This window comes from Theropithecus gelada, chromosome 6 (genome assembly GCF_003255815.1).
Source record: "Theropithecus gelada isolate Dixy chromosome 6, Tgel_1.0, whole genome shotgun sequence".
Lineage (NCBI taxonomy): Eukaryota > Metazoa > Chordata > Mammalia > Primates > Cercopithecidae > Theropithecus > Theropithecus gelada.
The window spans coordinates 145,715,233-145,733,818 of NC_037673.1; the positions used below are offsets into that span (position 1 = coordinate 145,715,233).

At 47.6% G+C, this 18,586-nt stretch overlaps 1 protein-coding gene across 8 annotated transcripts in view; it reads left to right on the forward strand.

The window, feature by feature from the left end:
- The window catches only part of ABLIM3 (actin binding LIM protein family member 3), a 118,940-nt gene extending 101,432 nt beyond the window's left edge, over positions 1-17,508 (forward strand). For 5 of the 8 annotated variants that reach the window (XM_025387506.1, XM_025387510.1, XM_025387505.1 and 2 more), the window contains 10 exons: positions 157-204; positions 2,538-2,672; positions 4,128-4,192; positions 5,471-5,618; positions 7,252-7,281; positions 7,884-7,942; positions 8,796-8,856; positions 9,641-9,648; positions 10,197-10,277; positions 15,355-17,508. In XM_025387506.1, the coding sequence (XP_025243291.1) occupies positions 157-204; positions 2,538-2,672; positions 4,128-4,192; positions 5,471-5,618; positions 7,252-7,281; positions 7,884-7,942; positions 8,796-8,856; positions 9,641-9,648; positions 10,197-10,277; positions 15,355-15,468 (749 nt within the window). In that variant the 3' untranslated portion in view covers positions 15,469-17,508. The remainder of the gene's footprint in view (positions 1-156; positions 205-2,537; positions 2,673-4,127; positions 4,193-5,470; positions 5,619-7,251; positions 7,282-7,883; positions 7,943-8,795; positions 8,857-9,640; positions 9,649-10,196; positions 10,278-15,354) is intronic. The other 3 variants (XM_025387508.1, XM_025387511.1, XM_025387512.1) reach the window with 2 other exon arrangements.
- Positions 17,509-18,586: the final 1,078 nt, after the last annotated feature.

The window sequence follows — 18,586 nt, forward strand, 5'->3', positions numbered from 1 at the left end:
TCAACTTTGGAAGAGGAAGTCACCAGGGGAAAAAGATGGTGGCCCCTTGGAAAAAGTTGTTGCCCCTTCTGAGATCAACTGACCAAGTACTGTCTCCTTTTCTCCTGTCTCTCTCTCTCTCCCCTCCCCACTGTCCCTTCCTGGTCTGTCTGGCAGCTGGAGACAGTAACATCTACCGGAAACCCCCGATCTACAAACGGCATGGTATGGTCAGAGGCAGATAGGACTTGGCCACACAAGGAGAAGGGGGAGGTTAACCATCTATGCAGATGGCCCTGCACAGGCCACCAGGAGCCACAAAACCCAAGGCTGCATCTTGGTCCTTCTTGTTGACTGCCCTGTCACCCAGGGTGACATTAGGGAGGAGTTTGGTGTCATTTCAAAAGAACAAAGTCCTCATGTCCCCTCAGTTCTTTCCCATCACCTTTGCAATCTCCTCCTTACCTGCTGTCTGGCATCCTAAGTTCCATAATTGGTAAAACCTTTGTAAAATGCACATACCCCTGGGAGAGACACACTCCAAGGCATTCATACTCAAAGTGTTCATTAGAATAACATGGGATGCATACAGATTCCTGGGCCCCACCCCAGGCTTACTGAATTGGAATTTTGTATTTGTCACAGTTTCTCCAAGCGATTCTGATGCTCAGCCCAGCTTGGGAACCCCCGCTCTAAGTTGTTCTCAGTCCCAGTCTCCTGAGAGTGGATGGAGACTTGCAGAGGAGATGTAGATGCGTAAGAAGCAGAGGGTCACTTCCTTCTTTCATTCATTCCTTGATTTAGTGTTTCTTAAAGAAGGATCTATGGACCATCTGCATCTGACAGACACTTAAAAGGCAGATTGCCTGGCCCGTTCCTTGTCCCAGACTCCCTTAATTATAAATATTGAGGGTGTGAACTAGGAATCTGCACTATAACTGGCTTTGTCCATGATTCCTACCTGCACTTAGTATGAGAACCACCAAGTCATTAATCACTGACACCACCTGTTCATTTTTGCAAAAAGTACTTACTAAGCCTCGATTGAATGAGCACATCCCTTCCATTGAAGCTGCAGAGGAGCAGCTGCCACCCTATGCACCTGCACTTGCTTAAGGGTCTAGCTGGATAACAAAGCAAGGCCCAGAATCGGTGGAGCTTGGAGATGAATGAAGCAGTCCTGCACCAGGTTCTGAACTAATTAGCCGGTGGAGTGGACAGTACAAGTTTAAATAGTGGCTCTGGGTGCCTAACATTCTACAGTTTAGACAGACATCCTTGGTTCCAGAGGGGGCTAAGCAGAGCGTCCGAGGTGAGTCTGTGAGCATGTGCACATCTGTACCAGCCTGTGAAGGACGTGCCATGTCCCCTGAGTACCCACAGAAAGAAACCAACCTGACAAAGGTGGTTTGGCTTTTTGCCTAGAAAAGGCCCCCAGGTCGCCAGCTTCTCAGGACTTCATGGGATTTTCCAGGCGGGCTCTGAGGGGTGGCACTAAAGCAGACTCAAGAGGAGTCTGGGGTGGAGGTGAGTTGCTTGGAAAAGAGGGCAGAGGAAAAAGCTAAATACAATCAGCCAGGAGTGGCTGCCCAGGACCCAAGTCAAAGAGAGAATCTGAAAGCTTTGGAAGCAAATGTAGTTGTGGGGGCTGCATAACCTGGGGCTAGCTGAAGCTGATCCACCACCCTCTGCCACTCTGGCTCCACAGAGCACAGAGCTTGTCCCTAAAGCTTCCTGTAGTTGACCATGAGAAATGGTCATGCAGCCACACACACTTCCCCAGCCCCTCTCTCTGCCCTACCAGCCTGTCACCCACGTTTGGGCCACTAGAAGTCACTGCTCTCTAAGTAGTTGTGACTACAGTGGGTCTTTTTGGTCACCCCTGTCCTGGGCTTACTTCAGGTGGAAGCTTGAAGCTGGATGGCACCTGAGCCAGCAGACCAATTCTGACACTTACAGATGAGGAAACCAAGGCAGAGATGGTAGGGCCTGCCCAGTGTTACAGCTGAGTAAAGTGGCAGAGCTGGGACCAGAATCCAGCTTTGCTGACTCCCTGTCTAGCACTCCTTCCTTCAGGCCATGTAGTTCCTGAGCAGAATAGGCCATCTCAGGTTGTGAGGAATCATGGCGTTCGAATTTATAACAAGGCAGGCTTCTAAAGGGCTAGGAAGGTAAGGGTTGGGGCTCACCTGGGACCTGTCGAGTCTTATTTGAGGAGCCATACCCTTAGAGTTCATTCTGGAACAGACCTGGAAATCCATGGAATGTGCTGGAAAGAGCTCTGGGCTGGAGTCTGGTCCAGTTCTGGTGCTCACATGCTATGTGGTCTCAAGCAAGCCCCTTCACCTCTCTGGTGCTCCGATTACTAAATGCAGAATGAGGGTTTGGCCCCAGTGCTTTCCAGCTCTGATGCTCCATGGCCCAGTCCTAACAGAGAGCCCTGACCCTGAAGTGGCCTCACTCCCCTGGGCTGGAGCCTGGTAGAGATAGGAAAAGGGTACACAGTCCCAGCCCGGTCACTCTGCCTTCCTGAAGTGCTCTCCTTGGGTCCTTTGCAGGTGATTTGTCTACAGCAACCAAGAGCAAAACAAGTGAAGACATCAGCCAGACCTCCAAGTACAGTCCCGCCTACTCACCAGACCCCTACTATGCTTCGGAGTCTGAGTACTGGACCTACCACGGGTCCCCCAAAGGTAGCACCCCCATAGGAGCTTAGGGCCAGGGCCCTATCACTTGTGCCAAGGACACGGGTGTTCAGAACAGTTGCCGACTCCTTTATACAATCATTCTGAATAAGAGTGCCTAGAGAGTTTATAACTGAGGGTGTTTATTCATTCAACAAATATATACTAAACACTGGCCATGGACCCTAGCAATACACTGCGGAGAAAACAGACCAGGTCCCTGCCCTTGTGGAGAAGACATAGGCCCCAGCCATGAGAGGGACGTGATGCACAGAAGGTAGGAGAGCTGATGGCAGGAGCCTGCTGTCCAGCCTGAAGATGACAAAAGCTTCTCGGATGCAGTCACTCAGCTGCCATCAGGAGGGTGGCAAGGATGTAACACAGCAGAGAGTATAGAAATACCTCTGCAAATACCCAAGATGTGAGGAAGGATTCCATTGGAGGAAAGAAAAGGCTGTCCACTTAACCTTGAACTCACAAAGGAAGAGAAGCAGTAGAGATGAGGGAGGAGTTCCCCCGGGGTTTTGAGGGTTGAGGTAAACATTTTGATTGTTATCCTAAACAGTGAGTGGCATGATCACATTGAAAGTAGTGGCATGATCACATTTGTGCTTTTGAGAGACCACTTTGGCTGAGGGTAAAAAATGGTTTGGAGGATGGAGAAAGAGAGGAGGTGGGGAGGTGGAAGGCTTCTGGTAAGGGGGTCTCAGTGGTCCTCAGATACCACCTCACCCAATCATACAATCCAAGCTGTTCCTCTCACGTATGGGGGGAAAATTTTCATCAAGATCCACTCTGATTCAATGTCTTTACTAATTGAATGTGCATTCTGAGCAAAGCTTCATGGAAGCTCAGAGATAACTCTTCGGGGCTGGGCACCGTGGCTCGCGCCCATAATCCCAGCACTTTGGGAGGCCAAGATGGGAAGATCACTTGAGCCCAGGAAATTGAGACCAGCCTGGACAACATGGCACTTCGTCTCTACAAAAAAAATTTTTTTAATTCTCTGGGCGTGATGGTGTATGCCTGTGGTCCCAGCTACATGGGAGGCTGAGGCAGGAGGAGTCCTTGAGCCCAGGGGCTTGAGGCTACAACGAGCCATGATCACACCACTGCATCCTAGCCTGGGTGACAGAGTGAGCCCCTGTCTCAAAAATTTAAACATTTAATAAAAGGATGACTCTTTTGCTACTCTCAAAGAAGTCTTCATCTAGAAAAGAAGGTAAGATACAAATACAACTATAACCAAGTGGGCAGTGATCCGTCCCTATGGGAGATGAGTGTTCACAGACCACAAAGGTAGCAGAGATCACTTTCAGCTGATGTGGGGCTTAGCTTAAATGAGACTGTTTCCATTGAAAAATAAGATTAAAAAGAAAGAAAAGTGGCTTTTCTTTTTAAAAAAAAATGCCTTAAGCCAGGCTGAGTGGGGTACACATGATGATCTTAGCTGTCTTTTGACAGTGCCCCGAGCCAGAAGGTTCTCATCTGGAGGAGAGGAGGATGATTTTGACCGCAGCATGCACAAGGTGAGCAGGCCACACCACTGAGTAAGATGCTTAGAGCATATATCACTGAGGATCTTTTCATTTGGGTATATCGCTAAGGATCTTTTCATTTGCAAGTGACAAAAAACAAATTCAAGCCCACTTATAATAGAAAAAGAAAAGCATAGCTTTGCATAACTGAAAAATCAAATGATAGCATTAGCTTAAACTATGACTAGATCCAACTGCTCAAAAAAATGCCATAGAAAATTTGTCTTTTCACTTGTGGAGCTTGCCTCTAGATTGGCTTCATAGTCAGGCAAGCTGTGTTCACATAATGGTAAGCAGGTGCTTGCAACCCTTGTTCGTTGCTGGTGAAACCCTTGTTCCAGCCACTGTGGAAAACAATTTGGTGGTTCCTCAAAAATTAAACGTAAAATTACCATATGATCCAGCAATTCCACTCCTAGATATATACCCAGAAGAATTAAAAACAGGACTTAAACAAATATATATATATATATACACACACACACACCCATATTCGTGGCAGCACTATTCACAACAGCTAATATACGGAAACAATCCAAATGTCCATCAGCTCATGAATAGACAAAATATGGTATATCCATACAATGGAATATTATTCAGCCATGAAAAGAAATGAAGTAGTGATACATGCCACAATACAGATGAACCTTGAAAACATTATGCTTAATAAAAGAAGGCAGATACAAGGTCACATATTATGTGATTCCATTTCCATGAAATATGCAGACTAGGCAAATTCATAGAGACAGAACATAGATCGGTGGTTCCCAGGCCCCTGGGGGAGAGGGGAATGGGGAGTGAGTGCTTCATGGGTATGGGATCTCCTTTGGGGGAAATAATGGTATTTGGAAACGAGATAGAGGTGGTAGTTGCACAACATTGTGAATTCACTAAATGCCACTGAATCATTTCCTTTAAAATGGTTAATTAGAAGTTACGTAATTTTCACCTCAGTTAAAAAGAAAAAGGTGGCTCTCTGACCATTGTTGAATCAATCACTGTGCCAGGACAATAGGATCCTGTCACTGGCCAGGCTTGCTTTTTTGTGCCCACCACCAGACCCCCACCCAGACCACAGGACAACTTGTGGAAGACCAGATGAGGTTGCAACAGGAAATATGGGTGCCACAAGGTGGGAGGGACGCTGGGAAGGCAAACATGAGAGCAGGCTGCTATAGAGAATGCGATCCTCAGCCTTGCCCAAGCCCGTTCCATCTCAGTGACCTTTGCTTTCCTTCTAACTTCATCTTGCTCTTCCCCCACCCTCAGCTCCAAAGTGGAATCGGCCGGCTGATTCTGAAGGAAGAGATGAAGGCCCGGTCGAGCTCCTATGCAGACCCCTGGACCCCTCCCCGGAGCTCCACCAGCAGCCGGGAAGCCCTGCACACAGCTGGCTATGAGATGTCCCTCAATGGCTGTAAGCACTGCTCTGGAAGCCCAACGAGGGGGGACACCTTCCTCCGTGACTAGCTGGCAGTGGCAGCTGTTCTCTCTGAGTCAGGCTCCCTTGAGGCACAGCCCATGCATCCTCTCTCTTCTTCCTCACAGCAGCCCTGTGGTGGGTGGGATGCCCTTATCACCCTACATATACAGATGGGGAGTGAGGGCACAGAAGCCTTTGGTAACTTGCCCAAGATCACTCAATTTATCAGTAGTGGAGCTTACTTAATCAGCTTCCTTGCCTGTTTTTATAAATTAGGTTATATTGGAATGTAGCCAGCCCAGTCTCAATCCCCTGGGCTAACAAAAGAATCAGAAGAGGCTGGCCACAAAGGTTAGCCCCAAACCCTGTAATGCCCCCTCTGGAAGCTTCATCGAGGTCTAGAATACGATTTGGAAAGGGGCTGTATGGGACACCACATAAGAGCGTGCTCTGCCTGGAGCAGTCACTCCCATTGCTTTGGGGCATCTGAAGCTCTGACTTCCAGTCAGATTCAGTGTAAAGAAAAATGTCTTATAATCATCAGAATGGCTCAAAGATGCAAGGGATGGCCTCCTGAGGTAATGAGTCTACCATGACTTGAAGTTATATAAGCAGGGGCTTTATTCAAACACTTCTTGAAAATCTTATTGCAAGCTCCTCCCTATTCCTGGACACACACACACACAAACACACACACACTCTCTCTCTCTCTCTGTCTGCCTCCTCCTTTTCTTACTCCTGTGAGATGCAGTCCTGCCAGGAAATCTCATCTCAGATCAATAATTTATGGATAATAAAATGCATCATTTGTTATACTTCTTGTGCCAGGCATTTGTAGGTATGTTACACTCCTGTAGAGCTGCAATGTAGAGGGATTATTTTCACCCGCTTTTTAGATGAGAGAACTCAGGTTAAGCCACTTGCTCCAAGTGAGAAAGCCAGTAAGTGACTGAGCCAGGATCAGACCCAAGTTGGAGTGGCCCGAAGGCCACAAGCTCTTCCCTCTTCCCCATACTACACCTTGACTCTCAGTGAGATTGAAGATGTTGATGTTGGTGGCAATAATGACACAATCAGTTTTATGGAGTGTTATAGATGCGTCAGGCACTATGCTAAGTATCTCACTGTATTGTGTCACATATTCTTCACAGTAATCCTACAAAGGAGACTATCACTCCCCATTTTGCAGATGAGAAAACCGAAGCGTGATTAATTAGATTGTCTGAAGTTAGATATCTACTAATGGCAGAGCCAGAATGAACTGCTGAGCCTGTTTTCCTGCCTGACCACTGAGGGCCGCTGTGTTCAACCCCTGGCTCTGGGGTCTGTGCAGTGTACCAGTGCTGTTTGCAGTTCGACTCTGTTCAAGCACATCTGCACAACAAATATCACAGAGCACCTGCCCTGTGCCAGGTGCCAGGCTAGGAGCTGGACAGGGGAGGGAGATGGGGTGCAAGTGCAACAATTAAAAACTGACCAATGGGGAAGGAGGGGCTGAAAGAGGCCCCTTTTCCCAGCCAGCCAGGGGGACCGGGTATGGAAGCCACATCTCTTTGTCCCCATGAATTGTCTCCACCATGTTTGTCTGTCCTCATGAGCAATGACCTTCAGCTTTTCTCTCCTGCAGCCCCTCGGTCGCACTACCTGGCTGACAGTGGTAAGTTCTGCCTGCCCTACCTTCAGCCCATCATGTCCCATGAGGGACAGAGCTGTGTCAGCTGCAGTTCTCCATAGCTCTAATGACCATACAGTGTGGATGTCCTGGCACACTCCTGACCTCAAATAGTCTACCCCATTGTATTTTTCAGATTGTGGGTCTGCATTTGGGGTTCTGGAACTAGGATTGCCATCCCCAAATGATGGTCCCAGAGAGAAAAAAGTGCACATACCTCTTCTACCACCTGGGAGCCTTCCTACCTGGATTCTGAGCTTGACTTCAATTCCAGGGCCTTTGTCCAGAGCCAGCCTGTGGCCAGGACACAGGGGTCTATCACAGTAAGATAGAGATGTGCAGATCAGGGACAGAAGAGTGTATGAGTGGGTGCCTTGGGCAGGTACCTAGAATTCTGCTAGAGTGAAATGCCCCCAGAGACAGTCAAGTTGCAAATCTGGAGAGCATCAGGAAGAGTTGGTGGCCTCTGGCCTCCACCCCTTCCTGCTAGGTTGGGAGCAATATTGGCCGTTGGTGGCCAGATGACCTCGGGGAGAGGGACTCATGGCTTGAGATTCCTGGTAATTGCTCTAGATCCTTCTTTTCAGATCCTCTCATCTCCAAATCTGCCTCCCTGCCTGCCTACCGAAGAAATGGGCTGCACAGGGTAAGAAACTGTGCTGGGAGATGCGGGGGGGATGTTGTCCCCAAAATGCTATTAGATCCAACATTAGCTTGTTGTAAGGTGAAATCTGGGCAAAGGTCCTGGGACTAGTGGTGGGTTAACTGAAATAACTGTATGGCAATGACTTGCTCCCCTCCCTGGCGACCCCTTCATGAAAAGGGGCCCCCATCGTGGGGGGCTTGGGAACAACTAGTATTTATCGGGCAATAACTCTGTGCCGGGGACTCAGCTAAACACTTTGCAAGCACTAATTTGTTTTGTCCTTCACAACCCAAGGAGGTGGTTACTATCATTTACCCTACTTTGTGCATGCAGAAAGGCACAGAGAGGTGAGGTGACTTGCCCACACTCTTCAACAAGAAGTGGTGGAGCCAGGATTCAAGCCCAGGCCAGCTGATCCCACAGCCCACCCCCAACTGCTGTGCTCCACTGGCCTCTAACATGTCCTGTACGTTTTCTGAGCTCCCTGAGCGTGCTGCTATGGAAAAAGAAAAATGATGAGCAGGATAAGGATTGAGAGTTCATAGAAGGAGTGACTTGCAACTTCCAACCAGGTTGTCAGGGCAAATCTCCTAGAAAAAGGGGTATTTGAGCAATGAAAGAAAGCATGAAGTGAAATTCACCAAATAAATGGATATACATTGAGTGCCCAGCATGTGCCAGGACAAAGCACAAGGATAGAGCAACGAGTTAACTTTCCCTAACTTGAGACAGAGGCTGCTGAGAAGGCCCTATGTCCCACAAGCGCTGGTTCATTTTCTGGAGGTGGGTGAGTGCTTCAGGGAGGCAGAAGTGAGCTTATCTCAGGCCAGCCCTGGTTCTGTCTCTTCTGCAGACGCCCAGCGCAGACCTCTTCCACTACGACAGCATGAACGCAGTCAACTGGGGCATGCGAGGTGAGTGCAGGCCTGCAGGGGGTCTGCAGGGAGAGGGCTTCCGGATGTACCACTCAAAACCGCTGCTGGACCCTCGGCAAATGATGGCTACAGATTCTGTCCCCACGCTGGGCTGTGTCCTTACTCCCCTGAGTTCTTACTCTCTTTCACTTCCCACCCTCTCCCTTTACCCCTGCTCTTCCCTCATCCTCTCAAGTCCTGGCCTTGGGTGATCTCCAGGCCACCTGTTCCATCTGGGTTCCCAGAACCATCACAGAGTGCTGCTGTCCTCTCCCTGGATGGTGGAGCAAGGGTGGCCTGCCAGTCCCGGTGGAGGAAGCACTCACAGCCAAATACACACTGTTCCCAGTAAGAATTCCATGAGCTTTCTGCTCTCTGCCAGTGACGCTTTCACACCAACCTTGACCAGCTCCTATGAACAAACTCAGGCAGCAGGGGCCCACATTAGAACCTCAAAGGATTCCCCACAGAAGACAGAGGATCTTATCCATGTGTTTCAGATCTCAGATTCTTCTAATTTCTATTCTAAATATCTCTAAGGCCATTTTTTCCTTAGAACTATCTCAAGATCAGCCCAACCCCTATCTTTAGCCTTCCACTGTGCTCATACCATTCTTGATTGTCCTTCAGCGTGAATTCAGCAAGGACAAGGTCTCTGGTGGTCAAGAGAAAGAGACAATAGAGGCCAGACCCCCTGAGAGAGTAAGACAGAGGCCCGTGTAGTGATGCAAAGCAAAGACTGATGGGCTCCATTCTGTGTGTGTGTCTCTTTTTCTCTCTGCAGAGTACAAGGTAAAGGATGTGCATAGACCCTGGGAGTCTCCAGGATTCTTGGAGCTGCTACACTGGGGATCACCAGGAGGATGACAGCACTGTCTATGTAGGGAAGGGAACAGAGATAAATAACCCCAGGGGTCCTTTCAAGACCAACATTTCCTGTCCCTCCTTGGCCCACTTTTCCTGAATCCTGCCCTAGGTCTCTTGCCTACTGAAATCAGATACTCTCCCTGGGCTTTAGAGACACTCTGGTGACTTGCCAGTCGCCAAATATTAGACACTTACATTCGGTAGGTCATGTGCCCATATTATACCATGGGCACATGGCAAATACCTCCAAGCTTATTCCTAGCAGTATTAGGAGACTCTCTGGGGCCTTGCCTTTTGAGAGAAGGTATTTTAAGGCTGCTGGGAAACCCCAACAAGGGCAGATCCAGCCCTTCCTCCAGACTTAATTTCTGGCCCTTTCTGGATAGAACAGAGAGCCCAGACACAAAATATACCTGAAAGGAACAAGCCTACCACCCTCACCCAAGCTGGAGACCACCTCCCTTTCTCCTTAGATCTACCCTTATGAACTGCTGCTGGTGACTACAAGAGGAAGAAACCGTCTGCCCAAGGATGTAGACAGGACCCGTTTAGAGGTAAGTCTAAAAAACTGAGCAGGAGCTCTTGGGTTCAAAGAAATTTTGGAAGTTGCTTGGTCTAATCCAGCTCAAGAGGGCTGGGTGGAAGAGTGGCTTTAAGATCACACAGCTTTTTGAAAAAGCAGGGACTTGAACCAATTTCCTCAGCCCAAAACTTCCCCATGCTGTTCCCCAAAACTGCCCCATGCTGTTCCCCAAAACTGCCCCATGCTGTTCCCCCAAAGCTGCCCCATGCTGTTCTTTGCTGCCTCCTCTTCAATTCAGTTAGTGTCTGTGGTGCACAGAGACAGTAAGTCCTCCACTAGGGCCGATGCTTCTGCAGAACTGCAGAAGAGCTAGATTTGCTCCCTGCCCCCAAGGGGCCTGCAGTCTCAGGATTGTGCATAAAACTTGTGCTTGTGATGGCGGACAGAGGGAGGCAGCACTATGTAGAAGGAAAAAAATGCATAAGTAAGTCTTGAATCAAACTCCCTAGGTTCAAACTCTGATTCTGCCATCACTAGGCGGGCAGCTTTAACCAAGTGACAACCTCGCTGCAACTTGGTTTTCTCCTCTGTAAAGTAAGAGTGATTGGTGTGCTTCCCTCACGCTGCCAAGAGAAGTGAGTGAGTCAATACCCATAAAGCCCTTAGCATAGAGTCTGGCAACATACTGAGTATGAAGTGCCCAATGAACATTAGATTACTGTTGTCCAGGGAAGACCACTAAGGCCTGAGGCAGTCAACACAGGTTTGCAGAAAAAGTCACGTCTTACATGGCAGCAGGCAAGAGAGATTGTGCAGGGGAACTCCCCATTATAAAACCATCAGATCTCATGAGACTTATTCACTACCAGGAGAACAGTATATGGAAAACTGCCCCCAAGATTCAATTATCTCCACCTGGCCCCATCCTTGACATGTGGGGATTATTACAATTCAAGGTGAGATTTGGGTGGGGACACGGCCAAGCCATATCAATGCCCTTCCCATCTCACCAGCCTCCTTGCTCCTCAGGGCCCCGCACTAGTAATCCCTGTGCCCCAAAGCTTCCTCCAACCCTCCTACAGGAGGGTTCACTCCCCTTGTCCTTTGACCTCCTCCAGCCTTCTATCCAAAGTGCATCAAGCACCTCTCACTCTCTTGTGTATCAGATCATGGATGTGTCCATTTCCTCTGCCTGACCCTGAATTTCTTAGGGACAAACATTGTCTGTCCTTTACTACAGGGCCTGGGCTGGGAGAGGTGTTAGAAAATGTTTATGGAATTGAGTGCAGGCTTCTGAAACAGGAGGCTCAGCACTCCTCGGGAAGAGCATATGAGCCGCCCTTGACTTGTTGGCATGGAATTGGCCCAGGGTGGAGGGTTGGGGCAGGAGGGGAATGTACATTAGCCAGGAAGCTCTGCGAGTTCTTCCAACTCTAGCATGCTGGGTTGCTAGAAGTGGGTGATTCTCCTCACATTTTAACAAGGGCCTCCGCCTTTCACTGTCTCCAAATGAGAGCGTCCACCAGTGCTGAAGGGGACAGCTCCCAGGGCAGTGCAGTGAAGCCAGTTTTTAGGGATGGAAACATTCTTCAGGACATCAGAATCACCCAGAGACTTTTTTAAAATACCATACAGGGGCCCCACGGTAGACCGATTCAATCACAATTTGGGGAACGTGCTCAGGCCTCAGAACTATTTAAAAGCACCCAAGGATGTCTAAAGCATAGCCCGAGCTGAGGCCCATGGGCTAAAGACACTGCCCCAGCCTCTTGCACTAATTCCAGGAGGGGACTGAAGAAGGAAGACTGTGATCCTGTCCTCAGGGAGCTCAGAGAATAGATATTCATTCATCCAACAAATATTTACTGAATCATCCTCACCTTACAGAGGAGAAAATAAAGATTCAGCAAGGCTGTCATTTGGTCAAAGCTGATCGCCTAGTGATGACAGAATCCGAGTGTGAACTGAGGGAGCTTAACTTGAGCCTTGTGCTGCCTCCCCTTCTTCCACCATCACAAGCACTAGTTTTATGTACAATCCTGACACTGTGGGCCCCCTGAGGGCAGGGAGCAAACCTAGCTCTCCTCCTATGTCCACAGAAGCATCCAGGTACTGTTCAAGATGCTTGCAATATATCAATGAACAAAGCAGAGACCCCTGCCCTCTTGGAACTTACATTCTTGTGTGAGGAGACACAAGATGTGTCTCCTTTATTTGTGTCAATATTGTCAACACAAAGAAAAAATAAATGACACCATGTGTTAGAAGGTAATGAGTGCTAAGGAAAAAAGTTAAAAGAGAGAAGAGAAGGGGATTAGGAGAGGAAGAGGCGAGTTGCAGTTTTAAATAGCATCATCAGAGCTGGTCTCATTGGATGCATGACATGTAAGCAAAGGTTCGAAGTAGTTGAGGAGTTGGGCATGCTTTTATAAGCAGGAAGAACTTTCTGGGCAGAGAGAACAGCCAGTGTTGAGACCCTGATGCAGGAGTGAGCTTGTTGTGTTTGAACATAGCAGAAGGTGAGTATGTCTAGGGTCACGTGAGCACAACAAAGATGAGGAGGAGAAGATGAAATCCAAGGAAACTGGGAGCAGCTCACACGATGTAACAGGTGCATGAAAAGATCACCATGATAGTGAAAGTGACCAGATTGAGTGCTTTCTGTGTGCCCTCAAGTGCTGAGCACAAGACCTGTATCTGCTCATTCATCCTCATGGTATTCATGATGCAGACACTAGGAAGCTCCCATTTTCCACAAAAGGAAATTGAAGTTCAGGAGGGGTTAAGTAACTTGTCCATAGTCACATGGCCATATCTCCCCGGCTCTAAGAGATGCTCTCTTAACTTTCCTGCTTTAACACCTTTCTATGGCAAATGTCAGATGGACAGTGGTGGCCTTGAGAACTGGAGGGAGAAAGGAGGCCCCAGCTGGCCCTTAGAGGAGAGAAGCCTTGGTCTCCTTCCAATGTGTCCTACTTGTGAGCACGTTACTTGAGGGTGACTTTTGAACACGTTACTTGAGGGTGACTCTACCGTTCCTTTATATCAAGTCTCATAACAAAGATTTTTGAACATAGTGGAGAAACTCAACTAGAGAACCAATACCGACCACCACCCTCCAACAACAACAAATGATTCCAAAGTACAGTTTCCCTCAGTCTTTACCATGGAAGTAGCAGAGAGGGGGACTCTCCTATCCAGGGTGTCTTTCATCACTTACTTGAGTAGCACAAACATGGACAAGTCAATAGTACAAAGAAAGAGGCAGGGTCTTAGGGATCTAACAAGCAAATATAATGTGTGGGCACTGCCTGGGTCCTAATTCAGACAAACCAACTGTAAAAAGACATTTTCAAGACAGGAACTTTGTAATGGGCAGGTATCAGGGAATTCTGAGGAATTCTCGTTAAATTTTCTTGGGTTTACTCATGGCATTGTGTAACCACAATGTGAGAAAATATCCAGTGTGTTTTGAGATACATTCTCAGGTGCATAGGAATGAACTGACACAAAGTCTAGGCTTTGCTTTAAAATATTTCAGCAAATAAAATAGATAAATGAAGCAAATGTGGAAAACCTCACAATTACTGGATCTGGATAGTGGACATGGGCTTTGTCCCGTTTTCTCTCTTTTGTGTAGTTTTGACATTTTTCATAGTAGAAAGACTTACTTATGAATTTTTTAATGGGGCTGACCAAGAGGGGCATTGGGAGTGTAATGCATTTTGCCTGGACTTTGGTCCCAGCTCTACTACTTAAAAAATTATTGACCAAAAATTGTCAATATTACCTTTGCTTGAAATTATGAAGGTATGGTGAAAATGCTAGTTCACATAGCCATGCGCCATGGCTCACACCTGTAATCCCAGCACTTTGAGAGGCTGAGGAGGACAGATTGAGCTCAGGAGTTCAAGACCAGCCTAGGCAATATGGTGAAACCCCACCTCTACTAAAATACCAAAAAATTAGCCCAGCGTGGTGGCGCACACCTGTAGTCCCAGCTACTTGGGAGGCTGAGGCAGAAGAATCGCTTGAACCAGGGAGCTGGGGTTGCAGTGAGCTGATATGCCACTGCACTCCAGCCTGGGCAACAAAGCGAAACTCTGTCTCAAAAAAAAAAAAAAAAAAGTCCACAGTGACAACAAGCCAAAGAACTGACAAATTATTGTGTGGTCACATACATAATTTTCATTGAATCTCCTTCATTACCCAATTAGCTCAGGTAATTGCTACCAACAAGCCAGCTTAAGTGAACCCATTAAGTTTCCAGGCAGTATATATGCCATATATTTCTCTTTTTAAACTTAATTTTAAATTCCATTTTGAAAAATTTTAGCTCTCCAAGGAAGTTTCAAGAATAGTAAAATGAACATCCATCTACTGTTCACTAAATACACCAATTGTTAACATTTTACATTTTAAGTGCTGTATGTTTCTAACTCTAAAAGCTTTTGACAATGTATCACACTTTTAAAGCTGCGTAGAAGGGAGGAAGGGAAGGAGGCCAGAAAGAGGAGAAAATCTACTATAGAATGCAGACAAGGGTTTGATTATAAAGCATACTTGTTTTCATATCAGAAAAAGATAAAAGGACACTTTGGTGCATCAAAAATTATGAGCAGTAATGTTTTTCATTGACTGGCCTGATGAACAGCCTTCCAGATCATTTGTTAAAACATCAGTAAGAGGAAATATCCCCTAAAATCTTGGACATGGCTCCTTTTTCTCTCAAAGGGGAGTGAGATAGCGTGAATCCACACACACTTCTGGATGCAAATACATGGAGCAGGCATGCAGAAAGGGAAGGAGTCAACAGGGGACTCCAAGGGGTGTGTAGTGGAAGCGGAAGCCCCACTTGAGTCATAGGCACAGGAGGCCTCTTCAGCCAAATCAGCTCCAGAGTCCTCCCTGGGGAAGTGTTCATTCCATATTCACTCATTCAACAAATATTCATCACACACGCCCCAGGCTCAGGCACCATGCAAGGCACAGGGTGCCCGGAGGGAACACACAGCACCCACTGCTGCCTCCACCTGCCCCCACATCTTGCATCCTCATGCTGCTCTCTTTCTCTGTCCCCCCACCCCCACCTGCCCTGCCTCCTTCAGCGCCACCTGTCCCAGGAAGAGTTCTACCAAGTCTTTGGCATGACCATCTCTGAGTTTGACCGGCTGGCCCTCTGGAAGAGGAATGAACTGAAGAAGCAAGCCCGGCTGTTCTAGGCAGAGGCTCTATAAATATATATGCATTTATATAAAGATATATGTAAAATCTCTCTACTGAAGCTCGGTATAATCCTCTCTTGTGTAATGGGACACACTGCCTGCCATGAGACTTGCTTTTCTGTACTGTCAGGCAAGCCCACGTCATCGAGATATTTTTATGCTCCTTACTTTCTCTTTTCTAAGTGCTGTGGGATCTGGGAAGGGATTTGAGGGGACTCTGTCCTTTTATTGGGGATCCTTTTTATACTGAAACATCTGTCCTAACTTGAGTGCCCCAAGGTCCAACTCTCTTTCCTAAAGAAGGTGCCTGAAAAAGTCTCTCTTCTCTCTGCTTCGTGGCCCCTTTCTTAAATTTCTAGGGCTGATGCTGACCATGGGGTTTCCACACCTTATTGGCCCCAGAGGGGCCCTCCCATGGGAAGATCTGCAGCAATCTCCCCAAATCAATGAGCGCCTTTGAGCGCCCACGAAGAACTTTCTCAACACCCCCAGTTAGGAGCTCCGTGCTCTCTGGGGGCAATGCAGTTAAAAGTGTGAGTCTCAAATATAGTTATTACACCAGTCAACAGAAGTGGACAGGGCCTAGGCCTCTCCTCAGCTCCCTAACCCTCCTCCTTCTGCCCTGGATTGTAACCTCTCCCTTGTCCAAATCTAGGATTCATGGTAGGAAAAGGAAAAGGCACTTCCCTTCCCTCCACCACTTCCAACTGGCCCCTTTGCCTGACCTGGACTTGGAGAACCAGAGGAAAGGAGAGGGAGCGGAAGTGGGAGACAGAGCAGGGCACCTGTTAGAATCAGAGCTGCAGGATTTCTTGGGATCCTCCTCTCTCCCTCACTGCTCCCAGCACCTCCTGACCCTTCCCCCTTTCAAGGAGAGGCCCATGATTGCAGCTTGTATTCTTTAGCCTTATTACAATCTATGTGCCTGACAACTCAACACACCGCAGGGCTAATGTTCCCACCAGAGCTCCAACTGAACAACCAGAGAGACAACTCTCACCGCCCTCCAGAGAGAAAAGAGGCCACGTCCCAAAGAAAGGTTCTTGGTCTATGCCTCTGGTCTGTGGGCTGGCAGGGCAACCATAACATACCCCCACCAGTTCTCGGCTCCTGCTGCAAAGTTGGCCGTGTTTCACAGGGAAACTTTTGGAAGAGTGGCTGCTTATGAGATTCCAAAATGAAGTGTTGGCCAACATCGCTCATGGCCATCCCGGATTTCCCCGGTGGCTTCCTTTCCTGCCTGCTCGCCTCCCTGAACAGGGGAGAAAACTTAACCTCTCTTCTCCTCTCCAAACCTTTCACCTTGAGTGGGCAATGTTTGGTGGGGGCTGTTCCTTCTTGGAGATGCCTTGAGTCAGACCATTTTGAGATCATGGAGGAAGATGAAGAAGTGAAAATGACAATAATGACTCTCAAGAGGCTGGTGATGTGACATGGCAAATGTAGAACTGACTTAAATTGAACAAACCCTCACTGAGCACCTCTGATGTTGAGCACCTGCTGAATACTGAGCACTGAATGGGGGAGGGGGAGGGGAGCACAGGGGTGAGTCAACCTGGGACTTGGTCTCAGGGACATGCCTACCAATAGTGGGTATCGTAAGGCATGTACCCAAACATAACAGATGTAAGACAGAAAGTGATCAGAGAAGGAATGAGAAAGTGTGCGTGATGTTAATGAAAAGTCATATGCAGTTAGAGCAGATCAAGGAAAGCTTTCTGAAAGAGATTGCATCTGAGGAAAATTCAGGAAGGATCTTTGTAGATTGGGAGGAGATTCTAAGTTGAAGGGGTGATAGGGTGAGGGGCCACAGGGAAGTCTGCTGTGTTCTCATGTAGGATGTCAGCCCTCCCTGCAACTTCTCTTTTTGGCCAATGTCTTTTCACTTTCCTGACCCTTTAGAATCGTCCCCAGCCAGAAGCAATCATGGAAGCTGCCTCATTGTCACTGGTTAAGAACTTGGCGAGATTGAAGGGCTTTTGTTATTGTTGTTGGATATTTTTGTTTCCCATAAAAGCACATCATTTCAACCCTAAACCTGTGTCCTTCTGTTGTTTCTTGTGTGGGAGTGGAAATGATTGACATGGGAAGAGGCTGACCCCTGCACATTTTTCAAAATAAAAGCACCAAAACAGCAGCCACTCCTTTGACCTCAGTTTCTCCTTCTGTAAAATGAGAAAGTTTGGTAAAGGTAAACATCACTCAGATTGTTTTCTGTAGAATGCAGGATCCCTCAAGATGCTAGAGGATGTTCCAACAACAAAGAAGTTCTGTGATCAAAAACAATAATAATAGTTCCTTATTACTAAGCACCAGCAATGTTCCAAGTTCTATGCGAGCACTTCACACCCATCATCTCATTTAAGCTTCTGAAACAACCCAAGAAGTAGCCATTATTAATATCTCCATCTCCTAAATGAGTAAATAGCTTTGAAGAGAACCACAATTACCGATGGTAGAGCCAGGAATGAATTCCAGCCTGTCTGACTCAGAGAGACCGGCTTACCACTCTTATTAGGCAAAATCCTTCCAGCTGCAGGTAAAGAGAGCACCTTATTACAAGTGGCTGCAACGGTGAGAACACGTGTTGTCTGGCACAACCAGAAATCCAAGGCACAGAGTTAGTACATTCAGCAGCTCAGGGATGGAGTCCAGAGCCCAGGTTGTTTGCATCTCTGTGCCCCACCATCCTCAGCATGTTGGCTCTTGCCCTCAGCCACATGTCCTCTATGTTTATAAGAGGCTTCTGTGGCTCCAGGCATCATGTCCTCACACAATCATATCAAAAAACAAGAAAGTCTATTGCATGTCTATTGTAGTCGGAAAAACTTCTCCGAAGTCCTCAGTAGACTTCTGCTCGGATCCCACTGGCCAGAACTAGGGATATGTCCATGCCCCTGCTGCAGTAAGGGCTGGGAAACTGTGGGCATTTGGCATTTTCAGCCTCAACAGGGGGAACCAGGCTCTCTATCAACAAAGAAGAAGAGAGGAGGGCAGAAAAGGAATGGCCTGTGGTTGAGGAAATCACAGCGCCTCTGCCACAACCACTGTGCCATGAAAGAGCACATCACATCCCTTCTCTTGTAGACTCGCAATGCACATTGCCAAAAGTCCT